This window comes from Lathamus discolor, chromosome 3 (assembly GCF_037157495.1).
Source record: "Lathamus discolor isolate bLatDis1 chromosome 3, bLatDis1.hap1, whole genome shotgun sequence".
NCBI lineage: Eukaryota > Metazoa > Chordata > Aves > Psittaciformes > Psittacidae > Lathamus > Lathamus discolor.
Genome location: NC_088886.1, coordinates 121,104,347 through 121,129,434, shown reverse-complemented (window position 1 = coordinate 121,129,434; position 25,088 = coordinate 121,104,347). Strand labels below are relative to the sequence as shown.

Here is a 25,088-nt window from a genome sequence, read left to right as displayed (position 1 = left end):
CTGGGCTGAGGCCTGGGGCAGCTGAGGCGTGTTGTGTATCCAGCTAGAAGAACCCACCTCAAGCCACAACCACCCCTTCCCCACAGCCAGGGCTTTGTGCAAAATGACAGAGAGGGTAAAACGGCGAATGTGAAATCTCCTGAGTGAAAAGGAATTAGTAAAACCCCATATTCATGAAATATTGAGAGCTAATTATATGTGCATCGGAAACCTCTGGGGGAAGGGAGATGGAGGCCTTTCATTAGACAGTAACTGGAACTTTTTCATCATTTGTCTAGCTCAGGAATGTAAGGCTGCTGTCTGGAGAGGGATGTGGGATGTGGCTGCAGGGCTGGGTGTGCAGGTGAGGTGCCATGCTAGGAGTATTTCTATTGTACTCCTCCGGTGTGGCTTGGAAAAGGCTCTCAGCTATAGCAGGTCAGTGGGGCTGGGTGCTCCCATATCTCAGCACTCCCACATGACCCCTTCTGTTGGATGCACAGGCAGGAATCGCTGGTCCCAAATAATTTTTGCCATCTTTCTCCCTTCCTGCCAGCAAATGGGTCCAAAGTCCTGTCCCTCACTTCAAACCTAGTTGCAGTTTCACTTGGCGCATGCAGACCCCAGTCTCCAGAAAGTTCTATTTCTTTGCTTGTGTCCTGTTCTCTGCTTTTGGAACAAAAACAAATGCCATTGACCAAATTCAAGACCAAGATGAGAACTTGTGAAGAAGGCGGAAAGCTTTTATTGGGGAGTCAGAGCTAAGCACATGAAGGAAACCCTACCCACTGCAGGGTCAGCACTGCCCAGCAGCCACAGAGCAAGGGACCAAGAGTAGAAATGGTGTGGGGGGAAGCAGTCTGCAGTGGGTGACTGATGGTTTTCTCTCTCAAAGCTTTGCAGCTATTTTAGACACCGCCAGCTCTTTGCCCCCTGACCCTGGCAGGGAGGGCAGAGGCACCCGGGTTCCTGCCGCCAGTCCCTGCCCGCACCTGCTGCCCTTCTGCAGCCGAATTTATCCCCCCTCCAGTGATGTCCGGGGGATCTCGGCCCGGGGGGAAGATGCGTGTCTCTCCCCATGCAGGGCAGCAGCCTCCCGAGGAGCCGCTGCTCCGGGCCGTGCACAGGGCTCCGCTCGGCCCGGCCGCCCCCCGCGCAGCCCCCGAGGAGCCCCGCCGCCGCGGAACTGCCCGCCTAGCTCCCGCGGCGGCGGAGCCCACCGGTCTTCTGGACATAAATCAGCATTAGACCCATTCCCCCCTCCGATCCCTGGTGCCACCATCTATTACTCCCCCAGTGCTTTTTCTATCACCTTTTGTTAGAATTACACAGCCGGAAACTTAATTTACCCGGCGCTTTAAAGACAAATAAATACAGGCAGGCCGGTATCCCCGCGATATGCCTATTTGCTTCAGCAATCAGCAGATTATTATGAATTGTTGTGATTTTCAGACTGCTGCTGTTTTAAACACCTTCTCAGACACTCTCCCCTGCTAGAAAGAAGAAAAACCGAAGCCGACCACCCTCCCCGAGCAAGGGACAAAGAGCAAAAGACCGTGGCACTTATGCTGGGCTTTATTTACTTTTGCTATTATTGCTATCATTATTTTTGAAATTTGGAGCGAGCAAGGTTTTCAATTGCTGAAATAATTGCCTGGGAGAAAGGTTGCTTAATCTGTTCATACATTATTGACTCGGGCTCCAATATTTGGCTTGCTGTTTTTTATCCCAGGAAGATCACGTACGAGAGTCTTTTGCATAACAATTTTTAAAGAGGACACATCCTTATATCAAAAGTGGACGTGACTTGAATTTTGCCGGCGTTTGTCCCTAAAATGACCCAATTCCGGTTACTGCCACTGGGCAGCAGCAACATTGCATCATTTCTCCAGGCAATAGACATATTTTGCTTTACCCTCTGTCCCTTTCCCTGTCTCTTCTCCCCTTTTCTCCCTTCCACCCCCTCCCAACCCAACGCGGACTTTTAAAGCTGATTATTTTGTCTTGCTGCGTTTTATCCCTACACAGTTTTCTCTCCCTGGGAACGGATGAGCAGAGAGAAGCAAGCCCGGCTCGTAGGAGCAACATGGATAATTAGACCCGAAAGTTCCCATCCAAGGTAAAAATAGTGCCTTCAACGAAATGTTGCTGTAAGCCACCACATAGAGACCCCGGCACCAGTACCAGCGCCTGCAGCCACTTCCCCGAGCATCATTTTCCCAGTGAGAATCAAAAGCCCCCCTCTCCCCTAGTTTTTCAAATCGAAATCGAGCTGCCTGCCAACCCCACTGGTCAAGTTAATTCCGGAACAAAGGAGGACAAAAACACAAAGCATTTCTCTCCCCCCACCCACCCCCCCACCCCTACTTCCCCCTTTCTCCCTGCCTCACACCTCCCTGGTGCCTGCACCCCAGCCTGGAGAAGGCCGGGACAACCCCACCCCCCGGAATCGCTTCCCAGGCCCAGACGCTGCCCGCAGCCTTGGTGATGGGGGTGTGTGAAATGGTACGGGGAAGACTGGCTGTGGTGAGGGGCACAGGACTCGGTTCTCCTCCAAAGCGTTGGTATTGGGAGACAGCCCTGAGTTGGGAGGGGAGCAATGAGGACACCTATGTCCCCCAGCACTGGTGCTGTTGTTTTGACCTTGGGCTAGTAAATAAATATATAATTAAATAGAATAAAATTAAATGAAAAATAAAATAAAAATAAAATTAAAAAATAACAAACCAAGACTGGATCTGCTGAAGTCGGTGCTGGGCAGCCCCAGCCACCCCGTAAAGCAGGCACCTTCAGCGGGCTGCAGGAGACGTGCGCCTGAGGGACGGGAGAGGAACCGGGAGCATCCATTCAGCAGTGGGAGAGTGGAGTAAACTTCCCAAGAGCGCTGTCCCCCGGCTCCCGGGCGCGGGGCGGGCGGGGAGAGCCCCTCGAGGCTGTGAGGAAGCCGGGAGTGGGGGGGAGTCGTGTCCTTGTGCACCCTCCTAGCTAACAGCCTCGCCTATTTGCACACATTTGTGTGCAAGAGGATACTTCTCTGCACACCCGCTGCACCCACGTTCAGATGCGCAAATGTAAGAGCAAATCCTCACACGCAAATGCAAGCTCAGAAAGTCCAGGAGCGCTGCCCGCGTGGGCTGGGAGACACGGCTGTTCCCGTGTGCCCCTTTGTCAGCCCAAATTCCAGAAGCAGGGGAAGGGGAAGTCGTTACTGCCACGAAGAATCCCGCACTCACTCGAGGTGCAAAAAGTGGTAAGGGGCTGTTCCCAACACCGAGCCGCGGCACCCGGCTCGGGCAGCGACCCTCCCCTCCCCCCCGCAGCCCAGCGGACCAGCGCCGACCCTGGCCCCGCTGCCCCGGAGGCGAAAGTGTCCCCGGCTCTTCCTCGGGCTGCACGGCTCCCCGAGCAGAGACAGAAACAGGGAGAGACATAGGTAGTAGCGAGAGCAGGAGGAAATTGAAAACATACTTAAAAATGTAAATGGATTGGAGCCAGCAGGACACTGTGAGAGGGGGGAGAGAAGGCGCACGGCGAGATCGGCCCGGGTGCGGACCCAAACCCTGCACAGAACTTTCAGCCCCTGTCCGTAATGTATTTAGCGAGGGGACGGAAGGATCTGCCCCGGAGCGGGGTAGAGCAGCGCTCAGGAACGTTCAGTGTAGTTTAAGCCAGGCTGCCGGGAGACGGCCAGGCTGGAGGCTGCCGCTCGGACAGCTCGCCCGCCGGGGGGATGCCGCTGCCCGCCCGACTCTAGTCCTGCAGGCGCCCGCGGCGCTGGGACTTCTTAAGGCCGATCCAGGTGACTTGTGTTGCTCGCAGCGAGGTAGGGTGGGCTGCAGATGTGGGTGGGAGGCGGGAGGGGGCTCGGGGAGCAGATGGGGAGGGGGTTGCAGCCAGGCCACTGGAAAGCAGCGGGCTCTTCTCTCTCCTATCTTGTCCTTTTCTTTTCTTTTCTTTTCTTTTCTTTTCTTTTCTTTTCTTTTCTTTTCTTTTCTTTTCTTTTCTTTTCTTTTCTTTTCTTCTTTTCTTTTTTTTCTTTTCTTTTTTTATTTTCTTTTCTTTTTTCTTTTTTTCTTCTCTTTTCTTCTTTTCTTTCTTTTATTTTCTTATTTTCTTTCTTTTCTTTTCTTTTCTTTGCTTTTTTCTTTTTTCTTCTATTTTCTTCTTTTCTTTCTTTTCTTTTTCTTTTCTTTTCTTTTCTTTTCTTTTCTTTTCTTTTCTTTTCTTTTCTTTTCTTTTCTTTTCTTTTCTTTCTTTTCTTTTCTTTTTCTTTTCCTTTTTCTTTTTTTCTAATTTTCTTCCTTTCCGTTTCCTTTCCTTCCTTTTTCCTTTTCTCGTTCCTTTCCTTTCTCTTCTTCTCTCTTCCCTTCCCTTCCCTTCCCTTCCCTTCCCTTCTTTTCTCTTCTCTCTTCTCTTCTCTTCTCTTCTCTTCTCTTCTCTTCTCTTCTCTTCTCTTCTCTTCTCTTCTCCTTTTCTCTTCTCTCTAGTTTTTATTTTCCTGTTTTCCATGCCTCTTTTATTTTTTCCCTGTCTTTTCTGGTTTTCTGTGTTTTTTCTTTTCCCTCTGTATTTTCTTTTCCATTTTCATTTAATTGTCTTGGTTTTTCTTTTCTTTTCTTTTCTTTTCTTTTCTTTTCTTTTCTTTTCTTTTCTTTTCTTTTCTTTCTTTTATTTTCTTCTCTTTTCTTTCTTTTCTTTTCTTCTTTTCCTTTTTTCTTGTTGTTCTCATCCTTTTTGTTTTCATTTTTCTTTCCCCTTTTCCTTTCCTTTTCTTTTTTTTTTTAATATTTCTTTTCTTTTTCTTCCTTCCCTTTCTTCCTCTTTTTTTTTTTTTTCTTTTTCTCTTTGTAAAAGATGAAACAAACCAATAACATGTCTGAGAATAAGAAAGACGGTTTTCCCTCCTCTTCCCAGAAACTTCTGCGGGATGTTTCCGTCTCCGTCCCCCTTGGGAAGCTGGGATAGACGATGAAGTAAATAAAAATAAACCTTTCCTACAGTTCCCTGTGACTTGAGAGCCGGTCTGCATTGCTGGGGCAGGGGTGGTCCCGGATGGTAATTGATTCATAACCGTACACCAGGACGCCAGGGCACCACGGTCTCGGGGCCCCGGGAACTTCCCGGGGGAGCGGGGCTGCGGCCCTACCCGCCCGGGTCGGACTGCAGGGCTGCGACCGCGCCGCATCTCCCCGCAGCCCGGCCCTCCTCGTCCCTAAAACCTACCACTTCTTCCTTCCCTGCTTGTGTATGGGCGAGATTTGGGTACCCCGGCTATATAAACCTGTGCCCCCCAAAAAAAGTTTCGAGCGGGGCTGCTTCCAATACCTATTTACCAACGAATTACACTGCTATTATTGCTTTCAATGAAGACTGAATCCCCAAGCGATAATTGAATTAGTCTATTGAAGAGACTGTCAGGTACAATGACGTGGTATATCCCGCGCCTTTCCCAGGGTCTATAGGCTTTGGGGACCCGGAATGTATAGTCTGACCTTACAGCTCATAATAATAATGCTGCACTTGTAGCAGAAATCTATTCGTATTCACTTTTAACAAAACCTCTGGTCAGCCAGTCCCTGTAGGAAGGATGAAATCTATTGTATTAGAACAACTCATTTATGTCCTTCAGCAAAGGCCCCAATGAGATCTGATCTAGACCTAGAAATAGGATTACCACAGCGTATATTAACCACGTTTCTATACTTCCTCCTTCCTATAAGGGCGCCGGAAAAAAAAAAAAAAAAAAAAAAAAAAAAAAGGTGCGAAGGAATTCTGATACTATTTTAATTTTATTTTTAATTTAAATTTTAAAATCTCCTCCCTTTTGTGGCCTCTCTCAAACAGAATAAAAAGAGAAGAATAACAAAAAGAAGAGAAAGTAAATGCAACGAAATCGGAGAAATCATTCCGGCCAGTTTCCGAAGAGGCTGAGGACGCCGCAGCGAAGGGAGCAGTGCGGGCTTCCTCCCCGCAACCAGGCGGCTGGCACCAGGGCCCAGCTTCTCGACCCCGCCGCCCCTCGGCTGCTTTCCCCCTCCTGGATTTCATCTTCTCCATCTACGTCGCGGGGGGGGGGCTGACCCAAGCTCCGCAGCTGGGAGCCGGTGGGGACATCGTCCTGCAAGAGGCTCAGACCGCACCAGGGCACTTCCGAGGGGCAGTGAGCCCCGAAACCCAGCCCCCGGTTCCCGTTGGGGGAACTGCTCCGTACCCTAACCCCCACGACGGCAGAGGGCGTGGGGCTCCGCTGGGCAGGGCACCCCGACACCCGGCGCACCCACAAGTCACAGAGGGAACTTATTTCTAAGAAAGGAGTATTATGTTTTTTTAAGCCTCCGTCTTTAAGGCACGGTGCAGGCACATTACCCCGATTACTGTAACTATCTGCAAGCCGGAGAGTAATATTTATCTATTTCGATAGGAAGGGTCGCGGTGGAAAAAATATCCGTCCTGGAGATGTATATCGTCTTTTCCTTTAACCCCTCCTTATTCATTGAGGCGATCCCCCACCCCTTCCGTACACAAACCTACTCGATTTATTGAGAAGCCTTTAAAATCCAGATCAGTTTCTAGAAGAAGGGAGGATTCCAGATGAAATAATCCCCCCCTCTACATACACCCGCACATACATACACACACACACACTTCGCACTTCCCCCCCCCCCCCCCCCTCCGCCTTCCCTCCTCCCCCCCCCCGCCCTCGGGAAGGCAAATTAGATAGTTAAAGGCTTCGATTTCTCTCTCTCTCTCTTTTGTTACCCAATTTTGGAACATTTAAGGATGGGTGTGTGTATTGTATTCAATAATAAAAGCTATAGGGCCGCCAGGACATTTATCATCCTATTACTGTAACAAATCCGGGCTCCCAATACATGAAAGGTAAAATGAATTACCGACGTTAAGCCGTCAATAAAGTCATTTCTGTAAATGGTGTCTCCGAAGGACTGCAGCATTATTCAACTAGCTTTATCAGCAGCTGGGAAATTACGTGAAGAAGCTCGCAGCGTGTAATATGGCCCTGCTTACTTTGATTAAGCGTCTTGCCAGGGAATAGTGACAGTGCTTTTGACCAGGTTTTATTCGCCGTCCTGTGATGAACGCCAAGCTGATCAGGCGGAATGAAGAGTAATTAAAACCTATAAATTATCTTTTGCAGCCCTTCTCAAGGCGTCTCTTGCAGGAGAGATAAGGCAGCGAGCCCCCATTTACAGCTCTGAAAGGGACCGCGGCTCACAAAGGCTACGTGGCTAAATGGGATATTGATAGTGTCCTAATTAGAATTTAATTAAGTACCCAAGCTCGCTTTTGGGATAAAGATTTCAATTTTGCTAACTTAAATATAAATAAACCCAATTTCGGTGCGAGTAAATGATATGATATTGTGAATGCGGGCGGGGGGGGGGGGGGGGGGGGGGGGCGGGGGGAGGGGGTTAACATTCATTTAATTGCGGCTGAAGCTCTTGATTCTGGGGCTGATTGTGTTTCGCCAGCTATTATTTTAGGGGATTATTGTGTGGCTGGAAGTAACAATTCGGCAACGTTTTCCCAGTGGGGAAAACAAGTATCGTGCCTCCGAGATGGGAGCACACACACACTGCCCGGTGACCGGGAGAGCGGCTGCCGGGCCCCGGAGGTGTCTCCTCCAGCTCCCGGTGCCGGTTATCTCCCAAAAGCGGAACCCCGGGCAGGGCCACTTCCCAAGCGGCTCCCGAGGAAGGAAGAGCCGGGCCGGGCCGGCGGGGCTAGGAGGGGACCGGCCGCCGGCGGCACTGCGTCTCAGCCCGCCGGGGAGCGCCGGGACGCAGGCACATGATGGTATGGGGGGGTTGAGCACGCACTCGTGCACATATAGAATACACAGGCGGCGGCAAGTGACGCGGACCGGCCCACGGAAGGGCACGGAGCAGCGCGGAGCAGAGCGCGGGACACCGCGGCCTCCTCAACCCTGCTGCCCGGCCGCCGTTTTGAGGAGGGGGTGAAGATGGGGATTGTTACGTCAGGAGGAGAAAACGCCGGGAATTGCTGTTCCCGCACACCCGGGAAGCAGCCGCGGGCCGGGGAGCGTCTCCGGCCCGGAGCAGGTGTCTGCGGTCTTTCGGGAAGCGACCGGGCCTCGGGGCCCCCGGCCCGTCGGGACACGCTGTCGTGTAAAACATGAGATGTCGTGGGAGCCACACCCCCTCTTGTCCGTTCGTGGGGACACCGACACTTTCCCTCTCCGGGGCAGCAGAACCTCCGCGCAGGGAGCAGCCGGTTTGGAGGCACCGGCGGCGGCAGAGCTGCCCTTCCTGTGGCGCCGAGCTCGGCCCTGGCAGTCCAGCAAAATCCAAACTGGGCTCAGGACATTTATACTTTTTCTTTTCTGCAAATTATTTTCTATAAATGCTTCATCAGTCCCCAAAGAGTGGCTTTTTGATTCTAGCTTCTAAAATCCGTCAAATTTCCCTTCTGGCTCTACAGGTGAGCCGAGGCGCTCACTCTCTGCTGGGCAAAAAAGCCCCCAAAACAAATACAAAAAAACCCACCAAATCCTACGCCCCAGAAACATACAGGAAAAAAAAAAAAAACCACGAAAAAACAAAACAAAAACCCAACAAAAAACCCCCCACCACAACAAAAACCCCCAACAACAACAACAAAAAACCCAAACAAGCGAAACAAAACAAAGAAACAAGAAAACATGAAAAGAAAAATAAAGCAGCAAACCGAACCCAAACAAACGAACATCAAAAAGCAGATGAGGAAACATGATAGGAATTGAGCTGTGAGCTGGCAGCTAATTTGCTTCATACTCCAAAGAATGAAAAAAAGACAACCCAAAATCCCAGTAAAAGAACAAACCAGTCGAGAGGCTGCAGCTGCAAGCCCAGCTCACCCCGGCAGCGGCTCCTACTTTTATTTATTATTATGACTATTACTACTACTATTAATAATAATTTTCATTCCTCAAAAAGAAGTTTTGATGCCTCGCAACCCTCACCGCGCTCGCCACCTCTCCTCGCTGCCAAACCCGGCTGCGGGGGAGTAGAAAAAGAAACGCAAAAGACGAAAACAGGACCCAGAGTTTTCAGGGGGGTTATTATTAGGGGGGGGCAATAGGGAAGCGGCCGATGACCAACTCCAGCGCAAGACACGACGCGGCTGGAAGAAGTTGTTTACGGGGCTGGGCGGGGGTTGGGGGGTGCCTGTACACCCGTGTCGGCGGGGCTCGGTGCCGGTGCCTCCGCCCCGTCGCGCCCTGTCCCGTCCCGTCCGGTCCGTCCCCACGCGGTATTTATCGCGGCGGCCCGGCGGGCACCCATTGGCGGCTGCGCGGGGTGTCAGCGGCGGCGGCGGCGCGCCATTGGCCGCCCCCACGTGCGGGGCCGCCTCACGTGCTTCCGGTGCGAGTGAAAAAAGTGTGGCTGAGGGATTTTTTAGGGAGAGTTTGTTGCACGGACCGGAGCTGTCAGAGATTTGGGCTTTTTTTTTTTTTTTTAATTTAATTTTTTTTTCAAGGCAAAAAAAACCCCAAACCATCACCAAAAAAAAAAAAAAGGAAAAAATATATATATAAAAAATTAATTACTAATATCCCGGCCCGGTCGGCGGGCAGCACCGCGCTGGCAGGGACGGGCCCCGGCAGCCGCGGCGTGGGCAGAGCGGAGCGTGACAGCGGGGAGCGCGGAGCAGCCGCGGCGGCGGGGCGATGGGCAGATTTTGACGGCTTTTGTTGGGGCGGGTTTTTGGGGGCCCGAGCGGAGCCGCCGCCACGCACTTTTTTGGGGTCAGTGTGGGGGGGTTTCTTTTTTCACTTTTTTTTTTTTTTTTTTTTTTGATGGAAATATAAGCTGATCGGGAGAAGGGGGAGAGAAGCTCTCGAGTGTCTCCCCGGTTTTGGATCCATCCGTGCAAGGGGGAGAAAAAATATCTCAGCTCCAGCCCAACAAGTGGATTTTATTCTTTTTTCTTTTTTTTTTTTTCTTTTTTTCCTTTTTCTCCCCCTCATTTTTTCTTTTTAATAGATATTTTTTCTTAGATTTTTCCTCCCCCTTTTCCACCCCGCCACCCACCGGCAAAGTGGGGTGGGTGTAAAGCGGGTGGGTGGGGGGGAAAGGAGGCAGCGAGCTCCGTGGCGGGGGCTGAGCATGGAAGAGCCGCCGGAGGGGCACGGCCACCGAGAAGCGGCGCCTGGCCCGGCGAGCAGCGGCAGCGGCAGCGATGGCGAGAGCGTACCCGTGTCCCCGAGCCCCGCGCCCGCCTCCCCCGCCGCGCCCTGCCCCCTGCCCCTGCCCCGTCGCCGCCACCCGCCGCCACCCCCACCGCCGCCCCACCGAACCACCAACTTCTTCATCGACAACATCCTGAGGCCGGACTTCGGCTGCAAGAAGGAGCCGCCCGCGCCGGCCGGCGGCGGAGGAGGCAGTCGGGAGCGGGACGGAGACCGGGGGCAGAGCTCAGGTAGAGAAAACGTCAACCCGCTGCTGGCCCGGCCGCCCAACCCGCCCTCCCTCCTCTGCCCGGACTCGAACTGCCGTCCTGACGGCCCCGCGCCGCCGCCGCCGCCAGCCGCCGCCAAAGCCAGCCCCGCCGCGGCGACAGCGGCGGCGGCGGCGGCGGCGTCGGGGACGGTCAAGCCCCCCGCTGACGCGGGCGAGACTCACCCGGCGAAGTACGGGGAGCACGGCAGCCCCGCCATCCTCCTCATGGGCTCTAATAATGGAGGACCTGTTATAAAGCCCGACTCGCAACAGCCGCTGGTGTGGCCGGCCTGGGTCTACTGCACTAGGTATTCAGACAGACCGTCCTCGGGTAAGGAACCGCGGCGCATCTGGGAGCTGTTAAAATCGTGACAAGGTCGTCCGTCCCCCCCCCCCCCCCTTCCCTCTTCCCTTTGCTTTGGCTCCCGGCCTGCTAAAGACCTCGCGTGGGGCGGCGCGGGGAGGGGGGATGGTCTTGGGTCACCCGGGGAGAGAGGAAACGCGTCCCCCGTGCTCCCCCCAACCACCCCTCCTTCCTCCCCCGAATCTCCCAAATTTGAATGTGACGCCGGGGCTCCGATTCGGCCGCGTTTTCATGCGGAGACCCGGCGGGGAGCGACCCCTTCAACCCCGCAGCCCGGGGTGTTCCGCAGCGCGGCGGCGTGTGGCGGGAGCGCTGCGAAAAACGGCCGCGGATTCGGCTGCTTCCGTGTCTGGGGGCTTTTTGTCCCCTTTTATTTTTTTCCTGGGTGCTAGTGGCCTTTCAGGGGTGGTGGCGGGGGGGAGTCCTGAGCCCCATGTTGAGCGGCTGCTGGAGGTGCGTGCTGAGGGCTGTTTGTTCAGAAGGAGAAGAAAAAGATTTAGTGGGCTTTTTTTTTTAGGAAGGTGGCGGAGAGGCTGTTTACCGGGCCTTCTGCAACGAGGCTGAGGCCCTTAGGCCGCGCTTTGCCGCGGGAGCCGGTGCTCCCAGCCGTGGTATGAGGCCCGGCTCTCGGGGAAGGGGACGTGGCTCTGCGTGGGGCTGCCCCGGTGGGAGCCGTCTGACCCGGCTCTCCGGCCTCAGCCCGTTCTGTCACCCCTTCAAGGCACTTTAAACTCCCCCAGATGCCCCGGCAGCCCCTTATTTCATCACCGTTAGTTTCTGTTTCTAATTTTTTTTTATTTTTTTTATTTTTGAAAGAAGCGGAGAGCGAGGAGAGAGGGCTCCCGCTTGACTCCTGAGGCCAACAGCCAGAGATCCGCTAACCGGGGCCGGGTTCGGCTCCACTGTGCCCCGCCAGGGACACGGGGCCGGCTTCCCGGGGTCGTTCCGGGACGCGGAGAAGGCGGCTATGGCCGGCCCCAGCCCGTCTTTGTGGCTCCCTGTTTGCAGTCAATGCGGCGCTTTCGGCCGAGCTATCTCCATCCCCCGTTATTGACACGTCCAGCGACTTGAAACTCAGAAAAGCCACTTTGATTGACTCGTGTGATTGATGGAGTGATAGAGCTGTCAGACAGCGTGGCCGTCGCTCCCGGCCGGCCCGGCCACGGGTGTTTTGCTACAGATTCCCAGGGCCTCCGTGCGCCAGGCGTTTTGCACTTGCGCCTTCGTTTCCTTTCCTTCCCTTTCTTCGGGCATAGGATTATTCCTCCGTATCCTCCTTGAAGCTTTCTTCTTGCCCCGGCCCGGAGAGGAGAAGGGCGAGGGCAGGCTGGTGCGGCTCGGCTTTGCCCGGTCGCCCTCTTTGTTGTGCTCAGAGCTGTCCGCTGGTCCCGGCCGCTTCTCCCGGCTTCGGGGAGAGCGGGCTTCAGTAGTCGGAGGCGCCGGCACCCGGCTGCAAGGTACCGGAGCACAACGAATCCCTCCCCGCATCCCCTGCCCCTCCGCCGGCCAAGCTCGGGAGCATCCCGCCGGGCCCCTTCCCTCTCCCTGCCAGCAGACGCCGCCGAGAGGTGGGGAACTCCCCTCCTGGGGACGGGCTGAGCCGGGAGAGGAGGAGAGAAGCTTTCGGCCTACTCGGCGGCCAGGAGGCCTTGCCGGCTGCGGCTGCTGCTGGCGGGGGGCTGAGGACCCGGGACCGCCCGCCGAGCCAGGCAGCTGTCGGGGGATTTTTGTAGATCATTCTGTCCTTCTCTTCAGGGCTCCATCCCCTTTCTGCTCCCCCCGGGCCGGGTTGGCGTGCAGAGGAACTGGGGTACTCCCCTCCTCCGGCCGGGCACTGCCATCAGAATGTGGCCCGGAGCCGGGCTGCTTCCCGGCGAGCTCTGTGACACTTCGCATGGCCCCATCCAGGCCTGGGGCGGGGGTGGCACTGCTTTAGACTGAGGTTCGTGGAGGGAGTCGCAGGCGGGGCCGGGGCTCCTCGGCAAAGATCGGCCGCTGGAGAGCAGGGACCGGGCATCTGCTGGACTTGGGAATGGTGGCGGAGAAGGCTCCCCCGGGACTGGGCCGCCCATGCGGTGGGGGTTGTTGCCCCCCCTGCAAAGAGACTGGCGCAGCCCCCGGCCAAGCTGCTGCTCCCGGCAGCTCCGCGGTGCCGGCTTGCTGGGCCCTCGCCCCCTGCGCTGCCCGGAGGAGCCGCTGCCCCGCCGGCGAACTCCGGTGTCCGGCCGTACAGGGGAGCGCGGCTCGTCCTGGCGAGGCGGGCGGAGCGGCTCCCCGACGTGTGTCGGGGCGGGGGGCGATAGGAGCACTGCAGGTACCGGGTACGCGGTTGGTGCGGCGCTCTCGGCCCCGGCCTGCCCTTTCCTTCCCCATCCTTCTCTCTGTACTGGGGCTGCGGTCCCGGGATTAGGGGTATGGGGAGGACGGGATACACGGGACCGGCACAAATTTGCCGTCGGCCATTTTTCCGGCGGCCGGCAGTGGGGGGGGGGGGGGGGGGGCGGCGGTCGGTCGGTCGCTCGGCGGCGCGGCCCTGCCCAGCGGCATGTGTATACCCTGCCCGCAGGCCCTCGCACCAGGAAGCTTAAGAAGAAGAAAACGGAGAAGGAGGACAAGCGGCCGCGGACGGCGTTCACAGCCGAGCAGCTACAGCGGCTGAAGGCGGAGTTCCAGGCGAACCGGTACATCACAGAGCAGCGGCGGCAGAGTCTGGCCCAGGAGCTCAGCCTCAACGAGTCCCAGATCAAGATCTGGTTCCAGAACAAACGAGCTAAGATCAAGAAAGCGACGGGCATCAAGAACGGACTGGCGCTGCACCTCATGGCCCAGGGACTCTACAACCACTCCACCACTACCGTGCAGGACAAAGAGGAGAGCGAATGACCCCCCCAGCCCTGCGCCGCGGTGCCGGCCCGCCGGCCGGGAGGCGGACAGGTGTTATTTAAAAGCAGATCTATTGTCTATCCATAGTATAAGGACTCCAATCACGAAAAAAATATGAACACTTAAAAAAAAATCTCTATATAGCCAAACAGCATATGACCTTGTATATATTTAATTTCAGGTAAGAAATATGTGTAGCGATCTCTATTTGCTGGACAGTTTCTCTCTCCCCTTCTCTCTTTCTCTTCTTCCCCCTCTTTTGTTTGTTTGTTCGTTTTGTTTGCTTTCCTTTTTTTAATTTTTGTTTTTTTCTCTCGGTGTCCGTCGCTCTTGTTTTACAGCAATTGTCCGCCTTTTCCCATCTTTCGTTTGATCTCATTTCTTTTGTGTGCCTGTGTGAATTTCTGTCTTTTGGGTTTTTTTCCTGAGGAGAAAAAAGAAATGTTCTGATCCACAGACTGCGAGACTGAACCCGCCGCTACAAGCCAAAGATTTTATTATGTTCAGAAATCTGTAGTCTGAAATAAAGTGTAGACTGTGTTCAGGATCCAGAGTGGCTGTAGTTCTTTGTTTTAGTGTATGGACGTCTGTGTATATATATATATATATACATATAAAAACAATATATATATACACACACGATACGCTGTGTCTATAGTGCCATTGCAGAGGCATGTTTAGGTTTTGTTTTCGATAGAACAGTGCGGCAATTTTTAAACCGCTCATCCTTTGCTTAAAACCTTGAGAACTTCGATTTTTTTTTAATATTTTTATTTTCCTACCTTCTTAAAAAATGAATTCTCGTTTGCTGTTGCGATCCTGCCTCGCCTCCCGCATCTCCCTTTTTAACAAGAAATAAAAACCGCCCCGTGATAATGGTAATAATGTATCACCAGCTCCTGCAGGAAAAAAAAACCCAAACCTGACTCTGTCTGGACGGTTAGAACTCCGGGATACGATGAAAAGGGATTTACTCGCCTGGAAGCTCCTTGCCTCGCAGCGAGGGGTGTCTGTCTGCTCCCCGACTGAGTTTCCAGCGAGGATATTTCCCCGGGTAGGGCAGAGCCGCGGCGGGGAGAGGATACGCTGCGGGAGCCATTGCCGCTCGGCAGCGGGCGCTTCGCCACCGCTGCCCGGGAGCGCTCCCGCTCCCCGCCGCTAACCACCGCTCCCCCATCGGAGCGGTGCTCGGGCTCACTTTTGCCCGTGGGAAGCGCGGGGTGGCGGAGGGCCGGCGGCGCGGGGGGACTCCCAGCTGCGGCCACTGCTCTGCTTTTGTACCCGCACCAGGTAAATTCGCGGACGGTCCTGCTCTGCCTGGCCGGGACACCGACAAGCCCGTGGCTTTGTCCTCGAGCCGTCGAGGGCCGCCGTGAGCGGGCCTTAAGGCCACGCGTGCTTTGCATGGAGCTCCGCGGAGCCGCAGGAGTTGGGGGTCCGCTTCTCTCGGCCCCTACAGAAGCCGGGCGCCGGGGAGAGCGGAGAGCCGCCGGGCGCCCGACGGGGCTGTCTGTCGGGTTTTATTCTCCCTTCTTTTTCTTTCTCCTTCTCTGAACTCCTTCCCGGGAGCCGCAGCCGGCGGGGCGGAGGGTAGAAGAAGACAGAGCTAGAGGAGGTACGCCTTATTCGGCACCACTTCTGGAGGACGGGGCGAAGTCGAGGCCATGCCCCGGGGGAGAGGGACAGGGTGGGCTGGGGCGCGGAGCTGGGCGAGCAGCAGCACCCGCGGCCGGCACATCCTGCAGCTCCCATCAAATCTGCAGCTTCGCCCCTCCTCGCCCCGTCTTAGGCACTGGGTTTTTTCTGTTTGGTGGAGGATAAGGGGACAGAGATGGCCTCTCATTTTTCTGCTTTTTGACTGTTTCTCCTTAGGGCTGCCGTCAGTTGACACCGACCGAGAATGGAGGCGCAGGACGGGGCTGCCGTGCCTGGCAAGAGCCCGCTGCCCTCCTCACTTGCTGCCAGCTGAGCAGAACCCCTACTCAACGCCATCTCACCCCATACCACCGCAGCGCATCCCCCTCCAGCGCATCCCCACGCATCCCCGCCCAGCTCAGCCCTCCTCTCCCGCAGAGGCCTGTGCTCCTCTCTGCAGGCCGAGCAGCCGGGAATACTTGGAGGGCTTAAATAAATGTTGTACAGCGCCATCTAAAGTTCTGCATTTCTTTCTCCCTCTTCTTTTTTTTTTTTTTTTTTTTTTTTCTCTTGGGTTTGAAACATGAATTTAAATTTTCCTCACCGAGGAAAACAACCAGTCCTTCAAAGCAAGAGCTCGGGGTGGAAGTGGTCCTTCCCGGCGGGGAAAGCTACAGGTTTCGGGGTGTGCGTTCAAACACACGTCCCCGTCCCCCTTCCCTTCCTGCTGTTGAGGGAACGCAGATCAGTCATCCCCCCGCCCCGCTACAATCTCAGTTCAATTCTCTGCCTTCTCATATGCACTCCTCCTGGCAGTCCCCCGGAGCTGTACAGGCGAAAAAAAGTAAATTCTTCTTAAAAATCGGGTAACGACACTCCCCGAGAATGTTCCCTGCCGGGCCATGCAGAGGCGACAACACACCTGCCTGTGGGACACGGGTGATGCTCGGGCTGGCTTTCGGAGCTGGGCCGAGCGGGGCTGTCAGGCCCCCGCCTTCCCCCTCCCGCAGATAGGGCCTCTGGCCCGCTACCTACCTCAGCCAGGGACAGGCTGCCGAGCGCGAGGACCGCCCTGAGGATGGGGGGCTCCGGAAGAAGAGGGAATGAAAAGGGGGTTCCTCAGGCTCGGGGTGTCCGGGCCAAGCTCAGCTGAGGCGGACAAGTCGGGAATAAAGACGACGGGAGAAATACAGGGCAGATTAAGGGGAGCCTAAAGAGGATTATTGAAACAAATCAGGGGTTTAAATGTAATTACGCTTTTAGGATTTCTCGGCGAGAGCAGCTGAGCGGGGAATATGAGGGGACTGGCATAGGCGAGCGTGGTCAAGGTCTGCTCTCGCTGGCTCCCTGAGAGGCCTCAGTCCCCCGTGGATTGCCGAAGCACGCAGCCCCGCGGGGGATGCCCTTCGGCCGGTAGTCGTGGGGGCCCTCGCCCCTGGCTCAGCACCAGCCCCGCGGTGGACCGCAAGGACCTCAGAAGTAAAAGCAGGAGCCGCAGCACCTTCCCGGTAGAGCGGAACCAGGTGTGAGCGGAGCAGAGCAGGGAGGTGTGGGACACGCACCGGGCCACAGGCCAGATAGCTGGGGACTGGACGGGGCGGATGGGACAAGGGAGCCCCAGCTTTGGGAGGGGGATCCACAATCTAGGCGGAAAAGCCCTGGAGGAGAAGCGGTAACTCCCCCTCCCTTCTTGTCAGGGGGGTCAGTTCCCCTTCTCCCTTCCCCCTCCCCCGATTCCCGAGGCAGCAGCACGTTTGTGGGGTGTGAATCTCACCCAACAGACGACCCCCTGCCCTCCTTCCTCCGCTCATTTCTCCCTCCAAAGCACCCGGAGAGCAGGGTACAACCGCTTCCAGAACCCCGGCCCCGGGCCGACGACCACTCCCCGGGAGGGGCTGCTCGGCAGCCTGCTGCTTTGCATATGCAAATGAGGCTCGGTGAAGAAGGAGGAGGCCACGCGTGTCCCCCCCGTCGGTCCTCTCGGGCCGGGGCGCAGATCCCGCTGCCTCCTGTCACGGAGCTTGTTCCTTTGTGCCGCCTTTCGAGGAATCAAAGCAGACACGGTTGTGACACGTAGCCCGGCGGGTCAGAGGTCAGATTTCACAATCCCAATTACAATGATTTCTAATGATGTTTATCTTGCGGGCTCCGACGGCTGGGAGCTTTACAAGAGGGCTCCACTTCCCTCCCCTCTGCTCGAAGCACTGTGGGTGCGGGGGGCCCTCGCCTCAGCCCCAGCCGGGGCGGGGTGCGCTCCCCTGTGCACCGAGTGCCGCGCCCGTCCCACCGAAAGGCGCTGGCAACCGAATGGCGGCCCCAGGGGGGGCCTCAGGGGCCCGGCCCCAACCCCTGGCTCCCTCTGTACCCCCCTGCGGTGCCCAAGGCCACGCCGGAATTAAGCGGTTGAACATCACAGTGGTTTACAGTGAATATTGCCTATTGCCAAGCATTGCACCTCTCCTGCCCCGTCGAGTCAGGTCCGAGGGAGCACTAACCAGTGACTAGGCTGAGGTAGGAGCTCTGCTCTCCAAAGAGGCGGTGGTATTTGTCCGGAGTCGGGGCGGGGGGTGGGGGGCTGTAGGGACCGGCCTTGCCCCAGCTGCACCCCCCACCTCGAACCGTCGAGCCTCCTCCGAAGCCGCCGGCGGGATCCCGGGGGATCGGCGGCAGGAGGTCCCGGAGGGGAGCTCACCCCTTTCTGCCACTCCCTGGGAGGGTCCTGGCAACGGGGGTGCGGCCCTGAGCGCACCTCAAACCCCGGGCTCCGGCTTCTTGTCGGTGAAACCGGTTCGATTTTACTTTTATTTTGTCTTACAACAAATGAAGGCAAAGCAGCGGTCGGATCAAAACACAACTCAAATGGTTTCCGATTAAATCCAAAACCGTTTGGAAAAAGCTTTGCCGAGTGGCAAAGGGCTGAAATTTGGTGAAAAGGGTTATAAATTTTGAGTTAAAAAAAAAATCTGCTACTTGTTCCTCTGTGGGGGAGTTAGACACGTAGCGCCAGAGCCCCAGCCTCGGGCTGGGTGTTGACAGCAGCGCAAGGTGCATCTGTATACCCTACATGAAATGCCTTTGAAACAGATTTAGAAGAGTGTATGTAAAATAGCTAATGGAGCTCTTTCTTCCGGTTGAGTAAGTCGGGAAACCAGACTTTGCTGGAAGTGGAAGTCCTTTTCTCTGAGAACTGACCTTTACCGCACCAGGTGAGCAACCCTTACATTAAAAAAAGTTTTTTGTTTGTTCTTGGTCACTTTGCCAGTTTGGAGATAACGAGGATGAGAATAAAAACTTTTGTTAGCTACGGCAGCAGCACAGCTGTCGGGGGGGGGGTACGGGACGGGACCGGACGGGTAGAGGGGTAAGGGGCAAGGGGCTGGCGAGCCGAACCCGCTGCGGCCCGTGGCCAGGGCGATGCCGTAATGGTCGTGGGGGGCTCCGAGGGGCTCTTGGGAGCACACAGTGGTGGCAGCTCCGTTCTGCCCCAGGCAGGCTGCTGCTGAGGGACTTGGCGGAGCACGGCAAGGAACCGCCACGCCAGGGCAGTGCGGGAGCAGAGGCGGGCCCGGGCACCTTTTCTTGATTTTTTATTGCCCCTCCTTCCTTTCCCGTCCTCGGTTGGGCTGCCTGGAGCTGCCGGACTCGGGAACAGTAAGCTCACGGCAGAACTGAAGGCAGCCCCGACGTCAGGCGCTGCCGGGGTACCGCGGGGCGCTGCTCCTCCTCGGGGCTGCAGCCGAACCTCCCTCGGCACGTAGGAAGAGCTTTCCGCAGTCAGCGAAGCCCCAGGCTTCCCCGGGGCCAGGCAGAGCCACCCGGCATCGGTCACCCGGGCACGGCACGGGCTAGGGGAGAGAGAGCGGACTGCGACGGTCAAAGAGGTGCAGGCAGCACCCCGGGGCGCCGGCTCGGGGCCCCCATTGGCATCGGTGGACGGTGGCCACCTCCCACTAGCGTCAGCCGTCGCCAACAGCTGCCCAGGCCGGGATATGTTTGCGTGCGTGGGGTGTAGGAAAGGGCCTCCCTGGCCACGGGGCCGAGCCGTGCGTCCCGCTCCTCCCGGTGTCGACGGAGACGCTCCCCGCCCGCTCCTCGGCATCTCCGTTTGCTAGGGCAACGCAGGGCCCGGAGGAACGATGACAGCAGTGGGGCACTTTCATTATCTGCCCGTCTTTCTTTGATTGCCAGATTAAAACGCCCCCACCTCCTACCCCTGCCCCCGCCCCGGGGGGCGGCTGGCTCCCCGCTGTGGCTCCGGCTGGGCACCCAGTCCTCCGGTGGGGACCGAGGCTCGGCGACCCTGTTGGGGACACCGGCAAGCTCAGGTGTCCCTCATGACAACAAACCTTTTAAGAACTAGGTGGAGGAGGAGACGCCCCTGCATGGCTTCGCCTGGCCCAGGAGGCAGGATGGGGAGAGGTTAAGCTTAAACCCCCACATTTTGAATGGACGGAGTCAACGAGGATTGTGCTTTGGTGGGTCTCCTCAGTTTATGAAAAGGCTGAAGCAGGAATGGGAAATAACATTAAGATCAGCCTTATTTTTTTCTTTCCCAGAGAACAATGCATGCCTTATCTCCCTCTGAATAAATAAATCATAATTGCCCAACAGTTACCCGTCACAATAAACTTGACCATATCTTCCAACAATTAGTTACGCGTTCTCTCTGCTCTGGTAAAAGTCTTGTTAAATGTGATGAATGTTAAAATAAGCTACCCTTGAACATACTTTGCAAGATATTTATTGGAAAAGGACAAGTATTTCAGCCTCTTAAGGAGACTGTTCTACAGTGAAGGAGAGTGGCTGGTAAAAGATAAGACTAGAGATAAAACTAGATTTTCAGACACAAAATTAAATACTAATTGGATCATGCCCTTTTCATGGGGCTTGGTGCTTTCCTGATGCCCTGGTGCCGGTTTAAACAGAAATAATTAAATTTGTACCCTTTGGCTTCAGTACCAGGGGCTGGGCACTGACTCCAGCAGCAGTTTTGCTGCAGAGGGCCGCCAACTTTGCCCTTTCCATCGGGCAGCTTCTGCTGCCTAAAACGTTGCCTGGGAGTGTCTGTTACATCTTGGATACTGCTGTGGTCTCCTCCTGCGGGGCTGCTGCAGCGACACGTGGATCCCAGCTGAGAAGATGCTTCCCATTAAGCCAGGCTGGGACAAGCACATGCCATAGGAGACAATAGTCAGTTCTTGGAATGGGAGAGGGAGGCTCAGTATGAAGCTTGCTCCTGCTTCCCTAGCAGAAAGAGGGGGAAAAAAGTTTTGAAGTTTCCTGACTGCAGCTCCCCATCCGTCAGATGCTAGTGCTGTCACAAGAGCCCTAGGCTAACTTTGTAGTCAGGAGCATCAGTGGAATCTGCCTCCAAGACATAGCTGGACAAGAATAGAGCAGAAGACTGGAGGACTTGCATGCAAACTGGCCCAATGAGACACCCTGGCTAGGAACCAGACTAGACCTTACCACATTTGAGGACCTTGAATTGGATTAGAAAAATGATGAGTATCTTTTGTTGCTGTTCTCCAGGAAGGGCTGAATTTTCCCCTGGGAATTCCCCATTTGTGTGTTCCTAGGTTATTGACCTGGCTGTACTTGTATGATAGGTCTTGGGCTGGAAACTCAGTTCCTCCCTTGGGCAAAACAAGCTGATGCTGTTCTGAGGGCCCAGTCTACAGGTGCTGTGAATCAGGATCAGGCCCTGGAGTGGGCAGCACAATTTCTGTTCATGCTGATGCAGAACAAGGCATTGAGAGTTTTGCCTGAGCCAGGCAATGCGCCTGGGCCACCTAGACACCAGGAAGCAGAACAAGGGAATTCCTTACAGATCTTCCAGCTACACCCACTGCACAGTGATGGATGTCTTGATGCAGCCCAGGTCTGGACATTTGTAGCACTGTGTTATCTCCTCCAGTCCATGCTACTGGAGTTGCTGGTGGGGCTCCATGGCTGTAGAAAAGCAGGTAGGGAATTTCACAGTAGAAGTTTGCAGCTTGGAAAATGAAGGGCGATAAATGTTAGAGTGGCAGCCTAGAGGTTTCACATGCAGCCTTTAACTTCCATAGGTTTTTTTACATGCAAGGTTATATAATTAAAGTGGAATTTTGGATAAATTTAGGGTTTTTTTTTCCCTCTTTTTCTTAAGTAAAAACACATGAGGGCCACACTCTCTTCTGGAAATGAGCATAAATATGGATCCATTTCTGTAGTGGTTTAACATGCAACTGAGTTTGCCCCAGAACACATCTGTTATAGGGTGCATCATATAAATATATATTGAGTCACATTTCAGATACTGATCATGTCCTCCATAGACAACAGTATCAGTCTGGGGTTATTACAGGTTCTGTGATGTAGATGTTTCATATTTGACTTTTTAAAATATGTTCCACTTACTTGTAAGACCACACAGGCTCTATTGAGGACACCTGGTATCTATTAGATTGTTTCAGCCCGTGGAACAAAGCTAATCTGATATGACTCGTGAAGTTGGGAGTTTTGCCATTGATTTCAATGGCAGGAGGATGGGACTCAGAAGGCTGAGCTGTAAAAACACAGCTCCATATGATTTTATTCACATCTAGCCTGTCAGGAATAAAACCCCACCAGCCAGAGGTCAGGGGAGTTGCCCTGTGCTAGGGTGCATGTGTGCAAGATTGCAAGCAGAGACAAACGACACACAAATGCGGATTTGTCAGCTTTCCTGAGGTTGAATTTAAAAATGAGCATCAGCTTAGCCTGAGCTACAACAATAGATTAGTGGCTTGAATATTGCTGTAGATAGGACAAATCTTGGCAAAAGCTGCAGGCATGATGCAGTGCCAGGAGAAAGAAGAGCATTCTTCTTTGCCTTGCATATTGTACCTTTCTGAGTGTCCAGGTGAAGGCACAATTACAGTTCATATTGCCAAGCACCTAATCCTCCCACCTGAAGTCTGAGCCTGGTGGGAATGCTGAGCCTCTGTAAGCTGTCTGAGATGCAGTGTGGTTGATGGTAGGGCAGGGGCAAGCTCCAACTTCCCAGGGAGTTCAGTAGCAAAGGTGAAAGATTTTTTCCCCCTAAAAGTGAAACCCAGTGTGCTATAGAAATCTTCAGGATCTTTCAGATTCTTTTTAATTCACTAATTCTTAACCACTGCCTGAAATTGCTCTGTGCTCCCCTCGCTGCCCCCGAGATCCATCACAGAATTGGTTTTGAAGGCAGTGTCTTAACTGGAGAACTGATTTAGAGTGGCTTAGATCTGCAGCAAAGTGAATGCAGGCAGCTCGCGATTCCTTCCTTCGTATGCTGGTTTACACTGGTTCTGGATAAGTCCCTGCAGTGGTGATGCTGAGTGAAGAGGAGGACACAGCACCCGTCCCCTTGCTTCTGTCTTTCAAGAAGGCTTACATCTCTGCTGTGGATTGTTGTGCTTAGATACACATTACTCAGTGGGTTTCATCACCCTGAACTTGAAAAGTTACTTGAAAGCTTTATTTTAAATTACAGAAGCTTGTCACACTTCAAGCTCTTCTTTATATCCCATAAATTATTAAAAATGATTTATGAAAGCATGTACATGACTGAACATGAATGACAGTATTATTAATACATATTAGGGGCCAAATCCTGCTTGTGTTTTATTTTATTTATATTTTTTTCAGGGACTCCTTTATTTTGGGTTCTTCATATATCCAATCTTACAGCAAACGAGATTCTGATAAATGAATTCACAATTTCTGTATGTCTGGCAAAATCATCCTTGAAATCACTAGGAATTTTGCATGTATGAAGCTGAAAGTAAATCAGGGCTTCAGGATCTGTTTCCATGCAATTCTAAAGAGTCTTAAGAGTTTATTTAATTTGGATGGAGTGAGTGCACTTGCAGGGAGAGTTCAAGCGCTAAAAAGGAATATGACTCTTCCCCATGCATAGAATGAAGACAGATGTGGAGACAACTTCTTGAGTCATCCGGCCCAACCCTTCGCATCAAACAGAGTAAAGGTTGCATTAATCCAGCCCTAAATTTCTCCATTCTTATCTTATGCATCTCTACTGGTGCTTTAATTATCTCAATAAGCAGTTACTGTGTTTACAAGGAAAGCAGTGATCAGCTGTGCCACTGCGATTCTTTCTGTGTTTCTGTTTCTGCAAAGGTTCTTTCCTAGAATAAGACCCAGGAAAATGTTTGTGTTAAATGGGTTTTCTGGTCAGTTAAATAAATAACTTAAAAATATAGTTGTGTAGGAATCTCAGTAACCTTTTAATATTTAGTTACATAATAGAATTAACTTGGTTCTAATTTTTGTCAGTGTTAAACCATTCACTGAATGGCAAATGTTTTAGAATGATTTCTGAGTAAGCCAAGTGCTAGAATAGACTTTCATGTCAAATTTGTTAGAAATCTTTTTTTGGATTTCTGTATTTTGGGTAAAAGAATATAAACCTAATCCAGTTTTAAGTAGAAAGCTACTTGCAAATTCACATAATGAATTATTTGCCACAGAGTTACTGAAATTATTACGTGACTGTGAAAGAAGAAAAATCTCTGAAGCCAGAGATCAGAGCTGTACCAATTTTCAGCGATCGACAGGTCCTGGGAGCACAAAACCATCCGCATAGCCAGCCCTAATTCAGAAAAACTGCAGCTCCTGCATTCCTGGCACCCCACAACAAAAGGCAATAAATGGAGTCAGGTTTTGTCCGGTCCAGTCGGCCCTCTCTGCTGTGCTCAGTGGCTTGTTCACACGAATGCAGGACCGGACTCAATATGTGCCTGCATTTTTTGTATTTTGATTTTTTCCCTCCTTCACTCTGCCCGTCCGTCCATTGCTTTTCATTTTAAATGTGCGTACAAGGAAAAAGTTGCTCCACAGTTTTTGGGTCAGATCCTGCCACCCCCCACCCTCCAGATTTCATCTTACGGTGTCTCTTTGCCCTATCGCACATAAATATGTCCCAAGCACATTAATGTTACTGAGACCAGGGGGTTTGCAATATTATTGAAAGAACCTTACAGGAGAAAAGTTAAAAACCTTGGGGCCTGATCCTGACCCCTTTGAACTTAACAGGAGGTGTTGCATAGGCTTCAGTGGGAACAAGCTCATGTAGTCTACGTGCAGAAGCATTAAATATAAAAGCAAGCTGTGTAAAAAGCTGCATTGTTTCTTGCTTGTACTGGTAGTTTCTCATGTAAAGTTCTATATATTCTTTCACAATAAATACATGAAACAGTTAATCCAATGTTATATTGTTCAGTAATATTTTACTTGCAAATGACCATCATTTCTTCTCTGCTCTGTTTGTTCTCCTGAATGTCTGTTTTATATTCTGGAAATGGAAGAGCTATTCTTTTAATGCCCATTTCTTTCTGATGATAATCGTTCTCTCTGGCAAATGCTGTGACTCACAGCTAGTCTATATTTTCGATCAGTAAATATTGAACTACAATGGCAAGGAAGGTCTGAGCTATGATACAGCTAAAACAAACAAATAGAAACCAGCCCACTTTTTTTTTGTTATATTTCTATTATTTTCTGGATAGACGTACCCTTCTCTAAGGTAGTTCTAAATTACTGGCTATCTTGTCTCAGAGGGGATGTAAGCCAGATTTTTGTTTGATAGCAGCTACAGTGGGGAAGATAGGAGCCTTGTGGGTCGGCAGCTAACACCCTGCCTGCTTTCTGCCTGGCCTGTGGGGCAAGCTGGTTGGCAGGGCTCTCTGGGGTGGCACCGTGGGGGTATCAGGGTGGTGGCTCAAGGGGTGATGCTGGGCATCACTCGG

General features: G+C 53.3%; 1 protein-coding gene across 3 annotated transcripts; it reads left to right on the top strand.

Annotated features, from left to right (window-relative positions):
• Positions 1 to 10,106: 10,106 nt before the first annotated feature.
• Positions 10,107 to 15,806, top strand: EN1 (engrailed homeobox 1). Of its 3 annotated transcripts, none has more exons than XR_010611289.1 (3): positions 10,107 to 10,770; positions 13,370 to 13,867; positions 15,559 to 15,806. XR_010611289.1 is itself a non-coding variant. In XM_065672846.1 (2 exons), the coding sequence occupies exons 1-2, from the start codon at positions 10,107 to 10,109 to the stop codon at positions 13,684 to 13,686; spliced, it is 981 nt and encodes a 326-aa protein (XP_065528918.1). In that variant the 3' UTR covers positions 13,687 to 14,219. The 3 variants fall into 3 exon arrangements, 1 of the variants encoding a protein (XP_065528918.1); XR_010611288.1 differs by lacking the exon at positions 15,559 to 15,806 and adding an exon at positions 14,977 to 15,020; XM_065672846.1 differs by lacking the exon at positions 15,559 to 15,806 and having other exon boundaries at positions 13,370 to 14,219.
• The last annotated feature ends 9,282 nt before the right edge of the window (positions 15,807 to 25,088 follow it).